The sequence below is a fragment of the Rhinopithecus roxellana genome, chromosome 20 (assembly GCF_007565055.1).
Source record: "Rhinopithecus roxellana isolate Shanxi Qingling chromosome 20, ASM756505v1, whole genome shotgun sequence".
Classification (NCBI taxonomy): Eukaryota; Metazoa; Chordata; class Mammalia; order Primates; family Cercopithecidae; genus Rhinopithecus; species Rhinopithecus roxellana.
Window position 1 is genome coordinate 63,420,773 of NC_044568.1, and position 15,443 is coordinate 63,436,215.

The 15,443-nt window shown below is 49.1% G+C and overlaps 1 protein-coding gene across 1 annotated transcript in view; it reads left to right on the forward strand.

The window, feature by feature from the left end:
* Positions 1-1,833: 1,833 nt before the first annotated feature.
* The window catches only part of FA2H (fatty acid 2-hydroxylase), a 65,010-nt gene continuing 51,400 nt past the window's right edge, over positions 1,834-15,443 (forward strand). The window contains exon 1 of the mRNA XM_010382962.2: positions 1,834-2,165. Coding sequence (XP_010381264.1) covers positions 1,896-2,165 — 270 coding nt within the window. The 5' untranslated portion in view covers positions 1,834-1,895. The remainder of the gene's footprint in view (positions 2,166-15,443) is intronic.

The following is a 15,443-nucleotide window of genomic DNA, read 5'->3' on the forward strand; positions in this document are numbered from 1 at the left end:
ATGACTGAGTTCTGGGGTGCCCCATTAAATTTTGCCCTTAAACGTTATTAAAAAGTCAAGAAACAGTAGATGTTTGCGTGGATGCAGTGGAAGGGGGATGCATATACATTGCTGGAGGGAATGTAAATTAGTAGAACCTGTTTGGAAAACAGTATAGAGATTCCTTAACAAACTAAAAGTACACTTTGGGCCTGGGCGCGGTGGCTCACGCCTGTAATCCCAGCACTCTGGGAGGCTGAGACGGGCGGATCACTTGAGGTCAGGAGTTCGAGACCAGCCTGGCCAACATGGTGAAACCCCGTCTCTACTAAAACTACAAAAAAAGTAGCCAGGCATGGGGGCACGCACCTATAGTCCCAGCTACTCTGGAGGCTGAGGCAGGAGAATCGTTTGAACCCGGCAGGCGGAGGTAGCAGTGAGGTGAGATCGCGCCACTGCACTCCAGCCTGGGCAACAGAGTGAGACTCTGTCTCAAAACAAAAAACAAAAAACAGTGCACTATGGGAGGCCATGGCAGGCAAATCGCTTGAGTCCAGGAGTTTGAGACCATCCTGAGCAGTATGGTGAAACCTTGTCTCTATAAAAAATACAAAAATTAGCCAGGTGTAGTGGTGCATGCCTGTAGTCCCAGCTACTTGGGAGGCTGGGGTAAGAGGCATGCTTAAGCCCAGGAGGTCGAGTCTGCAGTGAACCAAGATTGCGCCACTACTCTCCAGCCTGGGTGATAGAGTGAGACCTTGTCACAGAAGGAAGGAAGGAAGGAAGGAAGGAAGGAAGGAAGGAAGGAAGGAAGGAAGGAAGGGAGGGAGGGAGGGAGGGAGGGAGGGAGGGAGGGAGGGAGGGAGGGAGGGAGGGAGGGAAGGAAGGAAGGAAGGAAAGTAGATTTACCATACGGTCCAGCAATCCCACCACTGAGTATCTACCCAAAGGAAAAGAGAGTCATTATATGAAAAAGACACTTGCACACGAATGTTTGTTTTTTGCAGCCAATTCACAATTGAAAAGATATGGAACCAACTTAAATAACCATCAACCAATGAGTGGATAAAGAAAATGTAGTTGATATACACCATAGAATACTACTCAGCCATTAAAAGGAACGAAATGATGTCTTTTGCAGCAACTTGCATGGAGCTGGAGGCCATTATTCTAAGTGAAGTGACTCAGGAATGGAAAACCAAACACTGTATGTTCTCACTCATAAGGAGGAACTAAGCTATGAGGACGCAAAGGCATACAGAGTGATATAATGGACCCTAGGGAGAATGGGAGGGAGTGTGAGACAAAAAAAAAAAAAAAACCCACTACACACTGGGTATAATGTACACCACTCGGGGGACAGGTGGACTAAAATCTCAGGATTCACAACTATACAATTCCTCCATGTAACCAAAAACCACTGGTAACCCAAAAGCTACTGACATTTTTTAAAATGTTAAAAAACAAACATTTGCACCCGAGGCGAGCACTTCATTCTCCTCTCGCTCTCTGGGGCACCTCCTGGAGCCAGAGGGTCTCACGCGGCCAGCTCCTCCTGGAAGCGGTTGAAGTTATTCCAGCGGCGATCAGGCCACCGAAGATGTCCTCCCAGACAACCACCCGCGATGGGGAGACTCGCTCCGCCTGTGTCCGCCCGCCCTCCTTTCGCGCGGGACACACCTGGCGGGCGCGCCCTTCCCTGCCGGGGGCCACCTGGCGCGCAGCTCCCGGGGCCGGGCCCGCCCCTCGCGGCTTTGCCGGGGCTCCCTTCCGGCCAATGGGAGCGCGACATGCAAATGAGCAGGTGCGGTGGCGGCCCGCCCGGAACGGCCCCGGGGCTCCCGGGATGTTAGAGGCGCTCAGGGCGGCAGCAGAGCAGACGCCGGGCTGCGCGCTGGGAGCTGCGGTCTCCGGCCATGGCCCCCGCTCCGCCCCCCGCCGCCTCCTTCTCGCCCTCCGAGGTCCAGCGGCGCCTGGCGGCCGGCGCATGCTGGGTCCGCCGCGGGGCCCGCCTCTACGACCTCTCCAGCTTCGTGCGGCACCACCCGGGGGGCGAGCAGCTGCTGCGGGCCAGGGCGGGCCAGGACATCAGCGCCGACCTGGACGGGCCGCCGCACAGGCACTCAGCCAACGCGCGCCGCTGGTTGGAGCAGTACTACGTGGGAGAGCTGCGCGGGGAGCAGCAGGTACAGCCAGGCCGGGGTCCCCCACCCCAACCCAGGACTCCCGCAGCCTTCCACTCCCGGGCGAGCCCCGTTCACCTGCCCTCTAGGAGGACCGAAGGTGACAGCCTCTGCCTCCCTTCCCTCGCTTCCCCTGTCTTCTTTCCAGGCAACAGGTCATTGTCGTCTCCCCCAACCCCTTCTTCCTTTCTCCAGGAACTTGCTGTTCCCTTCCACCCTTACCGCCTGGCCCGCCTCCGTGCCAGCTCTCCCATTTCCCCAACACCCCTCCTTCCAGAGTGTTCCTTCTGCAGCCCCTGCCCTCCGACAACCTGGATTCCGGTTTCTGGCCCCAGCCCTCCCACACGCCCCGGCTTTCCTTCCTCTTCACTTATCGGCCTCTCCCTCTTTGCAACCACTCTCCGTTTCTGTTTGGATAATGGGCTCACCTGTTCCCACCTCCCCATCCCACCTCACTTCTGCTTCAAAGAGGCACAGATCAGTAGCTCTTCTCACTAGGTTGGGTTTCCTGGTGGCGCCCTAGCCTTGCACCAGGGCTCCCCTGGGTGGGTGGAGAAGCCTGGGCCACGTCTGGGGTGGACTGTGTCCTCCAGCCTTTCAGACCTTCCCTTGTATCATTGTCCTACACACTGGCTTGGGAGTCCAAAAGAGTGAAATGAAAGACATGAGCCAGTTTTGCCAAGGAAAAGGGACTGGCACTTTGGACCAGACTGTGTGCTGAGCTGCACGCTGCTGTGCAGTACCAGCTCCCGGTGATATTTAAGTCCTTAACTGAACCTGGGGCAGGTTTTGTTATTCCCGTTTCAGGATATGGAATCTGAGGCTCAGGGAGGCTCTGATTAATGCGCCTAAGGCCAAATAGCTAAATAGTGGGAAAGTCACATGTATCTGACTCCAAAATCAATGCTGGCTCCATCCCAAAAATTTTCGGGTCGGGGAGACGGACCCAGTACACAGGATTCCAGGGAGGCTCAGGCCAGAAGTAAAGTGACTCTCTGGGTGTTCCCAGGCCTGGCTCTGGGACTGGTGACTATGGGGCCATCATGCTTAGATATACAGTAGTTTCCCCTTGTCCAAGGGGATACATTTCAAGACCCTCCATAGATCCCTAAAACCATGGATAGTACCGAATCCTATATATGCTATGTTTTTTCCCATATATACATACCTATGATAAAGTTAAATTTATAAATTAAGAATAGATGGCCGGTGGCTCAAGCCTGTAATCCCAGCACTTTGGGAGGCCGAGACGGGCGGATCAGGAGGTCAGAAGATCGAGACCATCCTGGCTAACATGATGAAACCCCGTCTGTACTAAAAAATACAAAAAAAACTAGCCAGGCGAGGTGGCGGGCGCCTGTAGTCCCAGCTACTCGGGAGGCTGAGGCAGGAGAATGGCGTAAACCCGGGAGGCGGAGCTTGCCGTGAGCTGAGATCCAGCCACTGCACTCCAGCCTGGGCGACAGACCGAGACTCTGTCTCAAAAAAAAAAAAAAAAAAAGAATAGAAAGAGATTAACAACAATAATAAAATGAACAGTTATAACAATATGCTGTAATAAGAGCTATTTGAATGTGGTCCCTGTCTCTCAAAACATCTTATTGTACTGTACTGTGATGATGTAAGATGTAACATGAGGCAGGGCATGGTGACTGACATCTGTAATTCTAGCACTTTGGGAGGCCAAGGTAAGAGGATCTCTTGAGCCCAGGAGTTCAAGACCAGCCTGGGCAACATAGGGAGACCCTGTTCTACAAAAAGTACCAAAATTAGCCGGGTGTGGTGGCATGCGCCTATAGTTCTAGCTACTTGGGAGGCTAAGGTGGGAGGATCACCTGAGAGGTGGAGGCTGCAGTGAGCCATGGTCGTGCCACTGCACTCCAGCCTGAGCAACAGAGTGAGACCCCACCTCAAAAAAAAAAAAAGATGATAAGACGCCTACATGATGGATTGGAGTGAGGTGAATGACAGATATGGTGATGTGGCATTGGCTACTATTGAAAACTAATTTAAAACTTATAAATTATTTCTGAAATTTTCCATTTAGTTATGTTTTTGGGCCCAGGTTGACCGTGGGTTACTGAAACCATGGAAAGTGAAACCATGGATAAGGGGGACTCCTGAAAACCAACAGTTGTCCCCTGCTTCTAGCTCTTGCTTTCAAGATGAGCCCAGCAACTATTCTTAGATCTTTGGTTGAAAGGACTTAGCACCCACTGTTTCAGGTGGCTTTTCATTGGGTCATCCTGCCTAATTTCTCCATCATTTATTCAGTCATGTAACTGGTTCCTTAATGGGTTGACAGCACTGTGCTGGGTGTGGGGAGATATCAATGAACAAAATCAATTCGGTTCCTGTCTCCATGCAGCTAACAGGAGGGAGAGGGAACACACAGATCACATGATAGTTGCTTAGTTAATGGTGTATCAGAGTATGGATCTAGAGGGGAGAGGCATAGAGAGAGCCTTCTTGAGAAAGTCACATTGACACTGAGAGCTGACTGATAGGCTGGGCTTAACCAGGTGATGTGTAGCAGGAAGAATGTTTCAGACAAAGGGGACAGCATGTGTGAAGGCTCTGGCAGGAAGAGCTTGACATAGTAAAAGATTGGAAATAAAACCAATGTGGCCAGAGGCTGATGGGCAAGGACAGGGATGTGCGGGGGAGGCCAAAAGTCAGCCGGGGCCACATCACACAGGGCTTCATAGGCTGTGGTCAGGATTTGGGACTTGACTCTAACAAAAATGGGAAGCCAGGTGAGCCTGGGAGGTGGAGGTTGCAGTGAGCCAAGATCGCGCCACTGCTCTTCAGCCTGGGCGACAGAGCAAGACTCCATCTCAGAAAAAAAAAAGGAAGCCAGGGAAGAGGTTCAGGCAGTGTTCGTGGTCAGATTTGCATCTTTGGAAGAGGACCCTGGCTGCAGTGTCAAGGAGGAACAGAGAGAGCCTAAGTGGGTGTGAGGAGATCAGGCAGGACACTCCTGCATGGCTGCCACTGCAGTGGCTGTGACCACGGGGAGAAGGGGCATGAAGATGGGAGAGTCTCTAGACAATATGCTGGGACAGCATTCTGTGTTGAGAGCCCAGTTTAATCTTAGAAGTCGGTGTTTGGTGTCAGGTTGTGCTGAAGGGTTTAGAAGAAGATATAAGAAAAACTGAGTGCAGGAGGCCGAGCATGGTGGCTCCCACCTGTAATCCCAGGAATTTGGGAGGGTAAGGTGGGCAGATCACTTGAGGTCAGGGGTTTGAGACCAGCCTGGCCAACATGGTGAAACCCTCTCTCTACTAAAAATACTAAAAATTAGCTGGGTGTGGTGGTGCACTGGGCGTGGTGGTGCACTCTCAGCTACTTGGGAGGCTGAGGCAGGTAGATCACTTGAGGTCGGGAGTTCAAGATCAGCTTGGGCAACACGGTAGAATCTTACCTCTGCTAAAAATACAAAAAACTAGCTGAGTGTGGTGGTGCACGCCTGTAATCCCAGCTGCTCGGGAGGCTGAGGTAGGAGAACTGTTTGAACCCGGGAGGCAGAGGTTGCAGTGAGCCGAGATCGCACTACTGCATTCCAGCCTGGGCGACAGAGTGAGACTTTGTCACAAAAAAAGAAAAAGAAGAAAAGAGAAAGAAAAAGGAAAGGAAAGGAAAAAGAAAAGAAAAACTGAGTGCAGGAAATAAGAGAGGTTGAGACTGACAGGTTTGTGGTGGCTCATGGGGCCCGCCCTGTGTCGTCACTGTATCCTCTAGACAGGAGCCTTAGGGTGTGGCTCGTCCTCCCAACACCATCCTAAGTATTCTTATAGCTACCCCTGGCCAGCTGCCCTGGATGGCCCCACCTCCCGGCTCTGCTAACCACCTAGCACCATGGTTTGCCTTGTCTGACCCTCAGAGAGGGGCCCAGGGACCCAGTCTCACACATGCTTCTGACCTGCATGCTCATCTGTTAGCTAAGATCCCCAGTGCGGGCCATGCTGCAGACATCCTTATTTCTGGGCCCCAACCTGAGCATGTGGAACAAAACTCAAAACAATGCATCTGCAGATACATGGCCCAAACTTAACAATGGTCACACTAGCCCAGCACTCCACTGGGCTGCCAGCTTCTGCCTTCAGAGTTCTAACAACTAGTACAGGGTTGTCTTTAAATTGAGAGAGAGGAAGGCTTGGCACAGTGGCTCATGCCCATAATCCTAGCACTTTGGGAGGCCGAGGTGGGTGGATCACTTGAGCCCAGGAGTTCGAGACCAGCCTGGGTAACATGGTGAAACCCCGTCTCTACAGAAAATTAGCTGGGTGTGGTGGCTTGTGCCTGCAGTCCCAGCTACTCAGGAGACTGAGGTGGGAGGATCACTGGAGCCCAGAAGGCAGAAGTTGCAGTGAGTCACATCACACCACTGTACTCCAGCCTAGCTGACAGAGCAAGACCCTGTCTCAAAAAAAAAAAAAAAAAAAAAAAAAAGAAAGAAAAAAAACTTGTGGGAGAGGTTGTCAAAGGAGAAATCTGGGGGTGGGATATCCTTTCAAAGAGATGCCTGGATGGAGACAATTTGTGTTCTTCTCCCTAGCTAAGCCCTTCTAGCAAGCCCCAAGCTGCCTTTTGCACTTCCCACCTCTCCTGCTGGACCAGGGATGCTGACACCCTTGTGGTTAGAGGCCCCTGTCTCTGGAGGGGCAGGAGGATTTTGCTGGTGAAGGGGAGTGCCATGAACCAACTCTATTGTTTGGGGCTCGTTTCTGAATGGTCCCCCTCCCAGGGGCCTGTCCTGCTGGTTTAGCCCTTGGATGGGAGCATCCTGGCCCTTCCTCCAGGGAGAATACCTGGTCCCGTTTGTTCCCCCTGCACCTAACTTTGCTGCACCCTCTCTATGTACACACATTCACGCTCACATGAAGGCACACTCACAAAACAAGTCCCACTTGTTTGAGCCACCATGCTGTCTGCCACAGCCTTGGACATGGGGAAGCCAAGCCGCCCACCTTGAGCAAGTGACAGAGCCATGGCTGAGCAGGGAAGTTCCTTGGGGCGGTGGGGTCAAGAGCCTCACCCCAAGCTCAGGCAACAGCAGTGCTCTTCCAGCTGCAGCCACATGTTAGCAGAGTATGAAGTCCACCTATTGAGCGCGACTGGCGTTTTTCACCAAATAAATAGACAAGGAAAGGACTTTAGATCTAAACCTCCTTCCCAGGCTATATTACTGTGTTTCCCAGACTCTGGGCATCCATGACTCACTACCCCCAGTATTTTTCCCTCCAATTTGGTGTATTATACTCTGGTTACTCTTCAGATTGTATGTCTTTTGCCTTTTACCAACTTGGTGTACCACTTGAACTATCATATTTAATATTTATCTTTAAATTGACCCACTTTATTTTCCCACGTACTCATGCTTGGCGATAATAACAGTAAGATCAAAGGTTTTACATGCACTTTAAAGGGAATGGGGGCCAGGCATGGTGGCTCATGCCTGTAATCCCAGCACTTTGGGAGGCTGAGGTGGGCAGGTCGCCAGAGCCCAGGAGTTCGAGACCAGCCTGGGCAACATGGTGAAAAACTATCTCTACAAGAAAAAATTTACAAAAAGTAGCCGGGCATGGTGGCATGCACCTGTGGTCCCAGCCACTTGGGAGGCTGAGGTGAGAGGATCACCTGAGCCTGGGAAGTTAAGCCTGCAATAAGCTATGATCATGCCACTGCACTCCAGCCTCAGTGACAGGAGACCCCGTCTCAATCAATAAATAAAGTGAATATGGAACTGGGGTTTTTCCTGAGCCCCAGGCCTGCCACCCAGAGAGATGGTAACTGCCAGAGGGTGGCTCATACTCCCCCATGCCCCGCCAGTCCTGGAGAGGTCCTCCCATGGGCAGATATCTGACCATGCCAGCTGACCATGCCCTGTGCTTGCGAAGACCCCGGAGGAAAGCAAACCTGACTCCTCAGCCACTAGTGTTGGGGTAACCTTGATGTCTGAAGGCCTCGATGCCATGTTTTAATCCCACAGAGTTTGTCTGTGTCTCAATGTGGCTGGGAAGTCCACAGATTCAACCACACATGGGTCTGTAAGACTTTGGGCTCTGGCCATTCAGAGCTTCAGGGCTTGAATAATTAAATGGGGAGGGACAATAAGGAGGAGAATTAAGTGCAGGGAGACTTGGGGTTCCCACCCTACCCAGGTCAGGAACATCTTGAGCTCAGCCCATCTTGGAAAGCCGGTCTGATAAAAACTGATGCTTGGGGAATTTGCTGAACTGCCGCCACCTTCTAAGAAGAGTACAGCTGAGAAGTCAACTTACTGAAGGGGTTAAGATCGCTTGGCCTCTAAGGGGGCATCCCAGGGGAGCCTGCCTGACCAATTAACGGTCACTGCCCTCCACCACCTGCCAGAACTTCTACACTCTGGCCTGCTGTGGTGCCAGGCGAGTCTCACCTAGAGGATGAAACTAGGGCCAGCAGGTGGGGCGTCCAGGGCCCAGGTCACTACAGTTGCATGGCCACCCCAGCGTCAGCACAGGCTCCAGGAGTGCTCTCTGGTGTCACCCCACAATTCAGTGAAGAAAGAGGCTTCGAGACTGAGAATTGGGAAGAAGGTCAAAAATTAGGATTCTCTGGAGGAAATAAAAAGAAACAAACAGGAATCCTAGAAATACATGAGAGTAATTGTCTTTGGAAGTACTCCCGGGAAGTAACCCGAACTGATGCTTTGGCAACAGCATTCATCATCTTCACTTATTTTTTCCTTATGACACACACTCCTCATTGGTCCATATATAGTCTTCATTTATTTAGACAGGTGATAAGCACCCCATGAGCTCTGAAACCCACCACACCACGGAAACAGCCCTTGGCATTACCAGGACCTTCGTCTTCCTCCACCCGGTGGTCAGTGCTCACCTTATCTTACATGGCCTGGCAGCAACTGGTGACACCACTGATCACCCCTCCTCCACCCTAGTACACTTTCTTCACCTGGCTGCTGGATGCTATACCCTTTTGGTTTTCCACCTGAATTCATTTTTTATTGCTTCTCTGACAAATTACCACAAACTCGGTGACTTAAAGCAACACACATTTACACTATTATAGTTCCAAAGTAAAAAATGAGTCTGCAGGGAAGTATTCCTTCTGGAGGCTCTAGGGGAAATTCTTTTTTCCTGCCTTTTCCAGTTACTGGAGTCTGCCTGCATTCCTTGGCTCATGGCCCAGCCAGCAATCTCATCATGCTGGCCTCTAACTCTGTCACTGCGTCTCCTCCTACGACTGACGCTCCTGAATCCATCTTCCACTTGGAAGTACACTTGGGATCACACTGAACCCACCTAGATGATCCAGGATAATCTCCTCATCTCAAGATCCTTCACTTAATGACATCTGCAAAGTCCCTTTTGAAAAGTCAGGTAGCATATTCACAGACTGTGCCTCCCACCCTACCCAGACCCCAGTCGTGACTTCTCAGTCTCCATTGTTAGTTTCTCTCACTTCTCATTTCCCAGAAAAGTGCACAAAGCTTGAACATACAGCTCAGGGATTTTTTTTTTTTCTTTGAGTCTCCCTCTGTCGCCAGGCTGGAGTGCAACGGCACAATCTCAGCTCACTGCAACCTTCGCCTCCTGGGTTCAAGCGATTCTCCTGCCTCAGCCTCCCAAGCAGCTGGGATCACAGGCATGCACCACCACGCCCAGCTAATTTTTGTATTTTTAGTAGAGATGGGGTTTCACCATGTTGGCCAGGATGGTCTCGATCTCCTGACCTCGTGATTTGACTGCCTCGGCCTCCCAAAGTGCTGAGATTACAGGCGTGAGCCACCGTGCCTGGCCATTTTTGTTTTTTTAACCTAGGTAAACATCTCTGTTGCCACCACCCAGATCAAGACCTAGAACTCTTCCAGCACCTAGCATAGGCTCCTGCCTCCTTCCAGGCAATAGCGCCTCCCAGAGGCAGCCACTGTTCTAATCTCTATCACCGTGGGACAGTTTTGTGAATCCGTCATCTTTATATGGGAATTGTGTTGTTCCCATTTATGGGAATTGTGTGTTTCTTTATATGGGAACAGAGTTGTTCATGGCCGCTTTCACTCAGTATTATGTCTGGGGTATTATTGATGTTTTTCTTACTCTTAACAGTAACCATTTCCATTGCCTACTCTGTCCTAGAGAATCCATAGGCAGAGGGAGAAAATGGGGAGTAACTGGAGCAAGAAGAGCCAATGACTTAGACCACCTGTTGATCTTCAGGAGCCCCACCACTTAGTCTTCCTTCTGGAACATTTCCCCCACTACTGCCCTACTTTGGCCAGAGCCTCTTTACACTCACTATTGCGTTACACTCACTATCAGTCTCTTGGGCAGGTCTTCCTCTGTTCCCCATTGTCTCTGAACCTTTCTAAAGAGAACTTGATCATGTTACAGCAGTGCTCCTAAGTATTCAATGGCTCCCTATTGCCATATCCTTTAAGTCCAGCTTGAATGCTCTTTCTTCCACAGAGATTCTCCTTACCTCCTCACCTGTACCTGTTTTTTTCCCCTTCGATCAGACTTTCATAGCTCTTCACCTGAACCTATCTTACAGCATTCATAATTTTTTTTTTTTTTTTGAGACAAAGTCTTGCTGTGTTCCCCAGGCCCCAGGCTGGAGTGCAGTGGCATGATCTCAGCTCACGGCAACCTCTGCCTCCCAGGTTCAAGTGATTCTCCTGCCTCAGCATCGCGAGTAGCTGGGATTACAGGTGCCCACCACCATGCCGGCTAATTTTTGTATTTTTAGTAGAGACAGGGTTTCACCATGTTGGCCAGGCTGATCTTGAGCTCCTGACCTCACCTGCCTTGGCCTCCCAAAGTGTTGGGTGTGAACCACCACACCCGGCAGATAACATTCTTTCTTACTTAATGTATTTTCACTATGGCTCTTGTCTTCCCTATTATTTTCTCTACTAATCTGTAGACTCTCCAAGGACTGGACTTGTCTAATTCATCTGGATTTCTCTAACACACACAGGCACACTGGTACATACCGTCAGGTACTACTAAATATTTGAATGGTCTGAGTGTGGGCTCATACCTGTAATCCCAGCACTTTGGGAGGCCAAGGCAGAAGGAGAGCTTGAGACCAGGAGTTCAAGGCCAGCCTGGGCAATATAGCGAGACTCTATGTCTACAAAAAAATTTTTTAACATAACCAGGCATGGTCACGTGCCTATGGTCCCAGCTACTTGGGAGGCTATGATGGGGGGATTGCTTGAGCCCAGGAGGTCAAGGCTGCAGTGAGCCATGATCACACCATTGTACTCCAGTCTGGGCAGCAGAGTGAGACTCTGTCTCAAAAAATGACTGAATGAATAAATAAATAAATGTGCTTTTTTGTTTGTTTGTTTGTTTGTTTGTTTTTGAGACGCAGTCTTGCTCTGTCGCCCGGGCTGGAGTGCAGTGGCCGGATCTCAGCTCACTGCAAGCTCCGCCTCCCGGGTTTACGCCATTCTCCTGCCTCAGCCTCCCGAGCAGCTGGGACTACAGGCGCCTGCCACTGCAACCGGCTAATTTTTTGTATTTTTAGTAGAGACAGGGTTTCACCATATTAGCCAGGATGGTCTCGATCTCCTGACCTCGTGATCCGCCCGTCTCGGCCTCCCAAAGTGCTGGGATTACAGGCTTGAGCCACCGCGCCCGGCCATAAATAAATGTTTGAATAAGTGAATGAATGAGTTGCTTGGAAAATTGAGGTATGTGCATAATTGAAAAGGAAATATTAGCATATGCAAGACACTTTAAGAATGAAACACAGTCAGGCGCGGTGGCTCACACCTGTAATCCCACTACTTTGGGAGGCCAAGGCGGGCGGATCAACTGAGATCAGGAGTTCAAGACCAGCCTGGCCAACATGGTGAAACCCTGTCTCTACTAAAAATACAAAAATTAGCCAGATGTGGTGGTGCATGACTATAATCCCAGCTACTCAGGAGGCTGAGGCAGGAGAATCGCTTGAACCTGGGAGATGGAGGTTGCAGTGAGCCAAGATTGTGCCATTGCACTCCAGCCTGGGGGACTTCATCCCCCCCCAAAAAAAAAAATTGAATGAAAGATTAAGAAAAATATCTCTTCAGCCGGGCGCGGTGGCTCAAGCCTGTAATCCCAGCACTTTGGGAGGCCGAGACGGGCGGATCACGAGGTCAGGAGATCGAGACCATCCTGGCTAATACGGTGAAACCCCGTCTCTACTAAAAAATACAAAAAACTAGCCGGGCGACGAGGCGGGCGCCTGTAGTCCCAGCTACTCGGTAGGCTGAGACAGGAGAATGGCGTGAACCCGGGAGGCGGAGCTTGCAGTGAGCTGAGAGCCGGCCACTGCACTCCAGCCTGGGCGGCAGAGCAAGACTCCGTCTCAAAAAAAAAAAAAAAAAAAAAAAAAAAAAAAAAAAAAAAAAAGAAAAATATCTCTTCTGTGTGTTGTTAGCTAAAGGGTTGGGAGTTGATGGAAAGGACGGAGAACCATCAAGTAAGTCACTCATTTCTGCTTTTGTCCTCGGTTCTTTGTAGCCAGAGACAGTTAGCAAAACCTTTCTCTTAGCAGGCTCTTACAGTCCAGCCATCCCATGAGTCTCCTTCAAGGGTTAGAAGTGAAGTTAACCACAGAAAGTCTCAATCGAGACCCACATTGCTTTCAGGGTTGTGACCCCCCAGTCCCCATGTAGCTATAAGTCCCTGGGTGACACCCATAGGCATGTCCCAGGTTGCCTGGGTTTCTAGTCCTGTTTACTCTTTCTGCTGTCTTTTCATGCAACATTCTCTAAAGCACATAGACTCAGAACGGTGGTTCTCAGTCTTCTCTAATTGCTCCTATTCTTTTTTTTTTAACTTCTAAGTTCAGTGATGCATGTGCAGTTTCGTTAAATAGGTAAACTCATGTCATGGGGGTTTGTAGTACAGATTATTTTGTCACCCACCCAGGTGTGAGGCCTAGTACCCATTACTTATTTTTCCTGCTCCTCTCCCTCCTCCCACCCTCCATCCTCAGGTGGAGGCCTCAAGTATCTATTGTTTCCTTCTTTGTGTCCATAAGTTCTTATCATTTAGCTCCCACTTATAAATGAGAACATGTGGTATTTGGTTTTCTGTTCCTGCCTTAGTTTGCTAAGGATAATGGCTTCCAGCTCCATCCATATTCCCTCAAGGGGCATGATCCCATTCTTTTTTATGGCTGCATAGTATTCCATGGTGTATATGCACCACATTTTCTTTATCCAGTCTACCATTGCTGGGCATTTGGGTTGATTCCATGTCTTTGCTATTGTGAACAGTGCTGCAATGAACATACACGTACATGTGTCTTTATGATGGAATGACTTATATTCCTTTGGGTATATACCCAGTAACTGGATTGCTGGGTCGCATGGTATTGTAAGGGGGCCAGAAGACTCTAATGACCTGCTCTTTCTCTCTGATAGAAAAAGAGCTCAGCCGTAACAAAATTCAAGAACAACAAACTTGATGCTAGCAACACTCGTAAAGCTTATAACTCAGAAATATGAACCTCAAACTCAGTACTTTATATTGTGAAACACTGCCACCAAAACACTGTTATCCAAATAACTTCAGTTTCTTACCTTGATGGTACATTGCAAAGTATTTAAATAGCAATACCAGATAAGAAAATTTGAGGGTGGTGGGATTTGCTTTAACATGTTTGAAATCTGATGCATACAAAGCATTTTTAAAGTCCTGTTAGAGTAAAGCTAGTAGCCACCAGTTTCATTCATGCAAGTATGTCATTACATACTTAGAGTGAACCATGCAACCTACAATAAACTTGTTTGAAAATTACCTAAGTAAATTAGTTGTAATTTCTCCTTTAAGAGGGAGAGTAGAATTCTAGTTCTCTACGTTCTTTTGTGCCCAGTAGAACCTTTCCAATGTTGCTTAGCATTGAATGATGTTCAGATTACCTAATGAGAAATGGAATCAGAGTTTTTAGGGATCTCTAGAAATGGCTGGTTTTAGTTTATAAATTCCAGGCTGGGCATGGTGGCTCACGCCTGTAATCCCAGCACTTTGGGAGACCGAGGCAGGCAGAAGGCTTGAGGCCAGAATCAGCCTGGCCAATATAGTGAGACCTCGTCTCTACTAAAAATACAAAAACTAGCTGGGTGTGGTGGTGCATGCCTATAATCCCAACTACTCAGGAGGCTGAGATATGAGAATTGCTTGAACCTGGGAGGCAGAGGTTGCAGTGAGCAGAGTTCACGCCACTGCACTCCAGCCTGGATGACAGAATGAGACTCTTTAAAAAAAAAAAAAATCCTAATGTTAATAACTCATAATAACCCACTTAGGTGCTCATAAGTAGCCCCTAGTCTTATGTAATAATGAAAATCTATGAAATGGCATCATTTACTCACAAAGATCAAGGAAAGACCTCAAATTTTAAAGTCAGTTTGACAAAGGCCTACACTTTGAGACTCTGCTGTGGAGGAATAAGGAGCACCTCACTGGACTGAATAAACCCAACTTCTGTGATCCTGTGTTGCCCCCAAACAGGGAAAAGGACAGATGAGCTTGGTTTCATGGTTGCTTTCTCCTGTGCCAGGCAGTCTTCTGGAACCAACCGTAATGACTTATGCTGGTTGGAGACAAAGTGCTATAAAAAATTCAGTTGTTCCTTAGACCCAAGTAGAAGAGTCCTTGAATCCTAATAAAAAGTCACTTTTTAAAGTTACTGTATTCTAGGCTGGGCGCGGTGACTCGTGCCTGTAATCCCAGCACTTTCGGAGGCCGAGGTGGGCAGATCACGAGGTCAGGAGTTGAAGACCAGCCTGGACAACATGGTGAAACCCCATCTCTACAAAAATACAAAAATTAGCCAAGCATGGTGGCGCTTGCCTATAGTCCCAGCTACTCGGGAGGCCGAGGCAGGAGAATTGCTTGAACCTGGGAGGTGGAGGTTGCAGTGAGCCAAGATCATGCCACTGCACTCCAGCTTGGGTGACAGAGTGAGACCCTGTCTCAAAAAAAAAAAAAAAAAAAAAAAAGCAATTGTGTGGAAGCACAATGTAACACGCCGTAAACTCCAGTTTGAACATTCACAGCATACTCCTAAATGAAGCATCTTATTAACAAGAGTATTTAAGGGCTAAGGGTCTTTCTTCATCCTTTGACAAACAGGTCTATCTCTTTTGAAAGGCTTCTTCCTTCATTCATTGCCTCTCTTTTGACACTGGCCTCCTTATTTGGCAATGGAGTTGGAGTCAAACAGTTCTCCATTGCTTTCAGTGACTTCATGAAGTTTTCTATTTTTTTTCTGCAT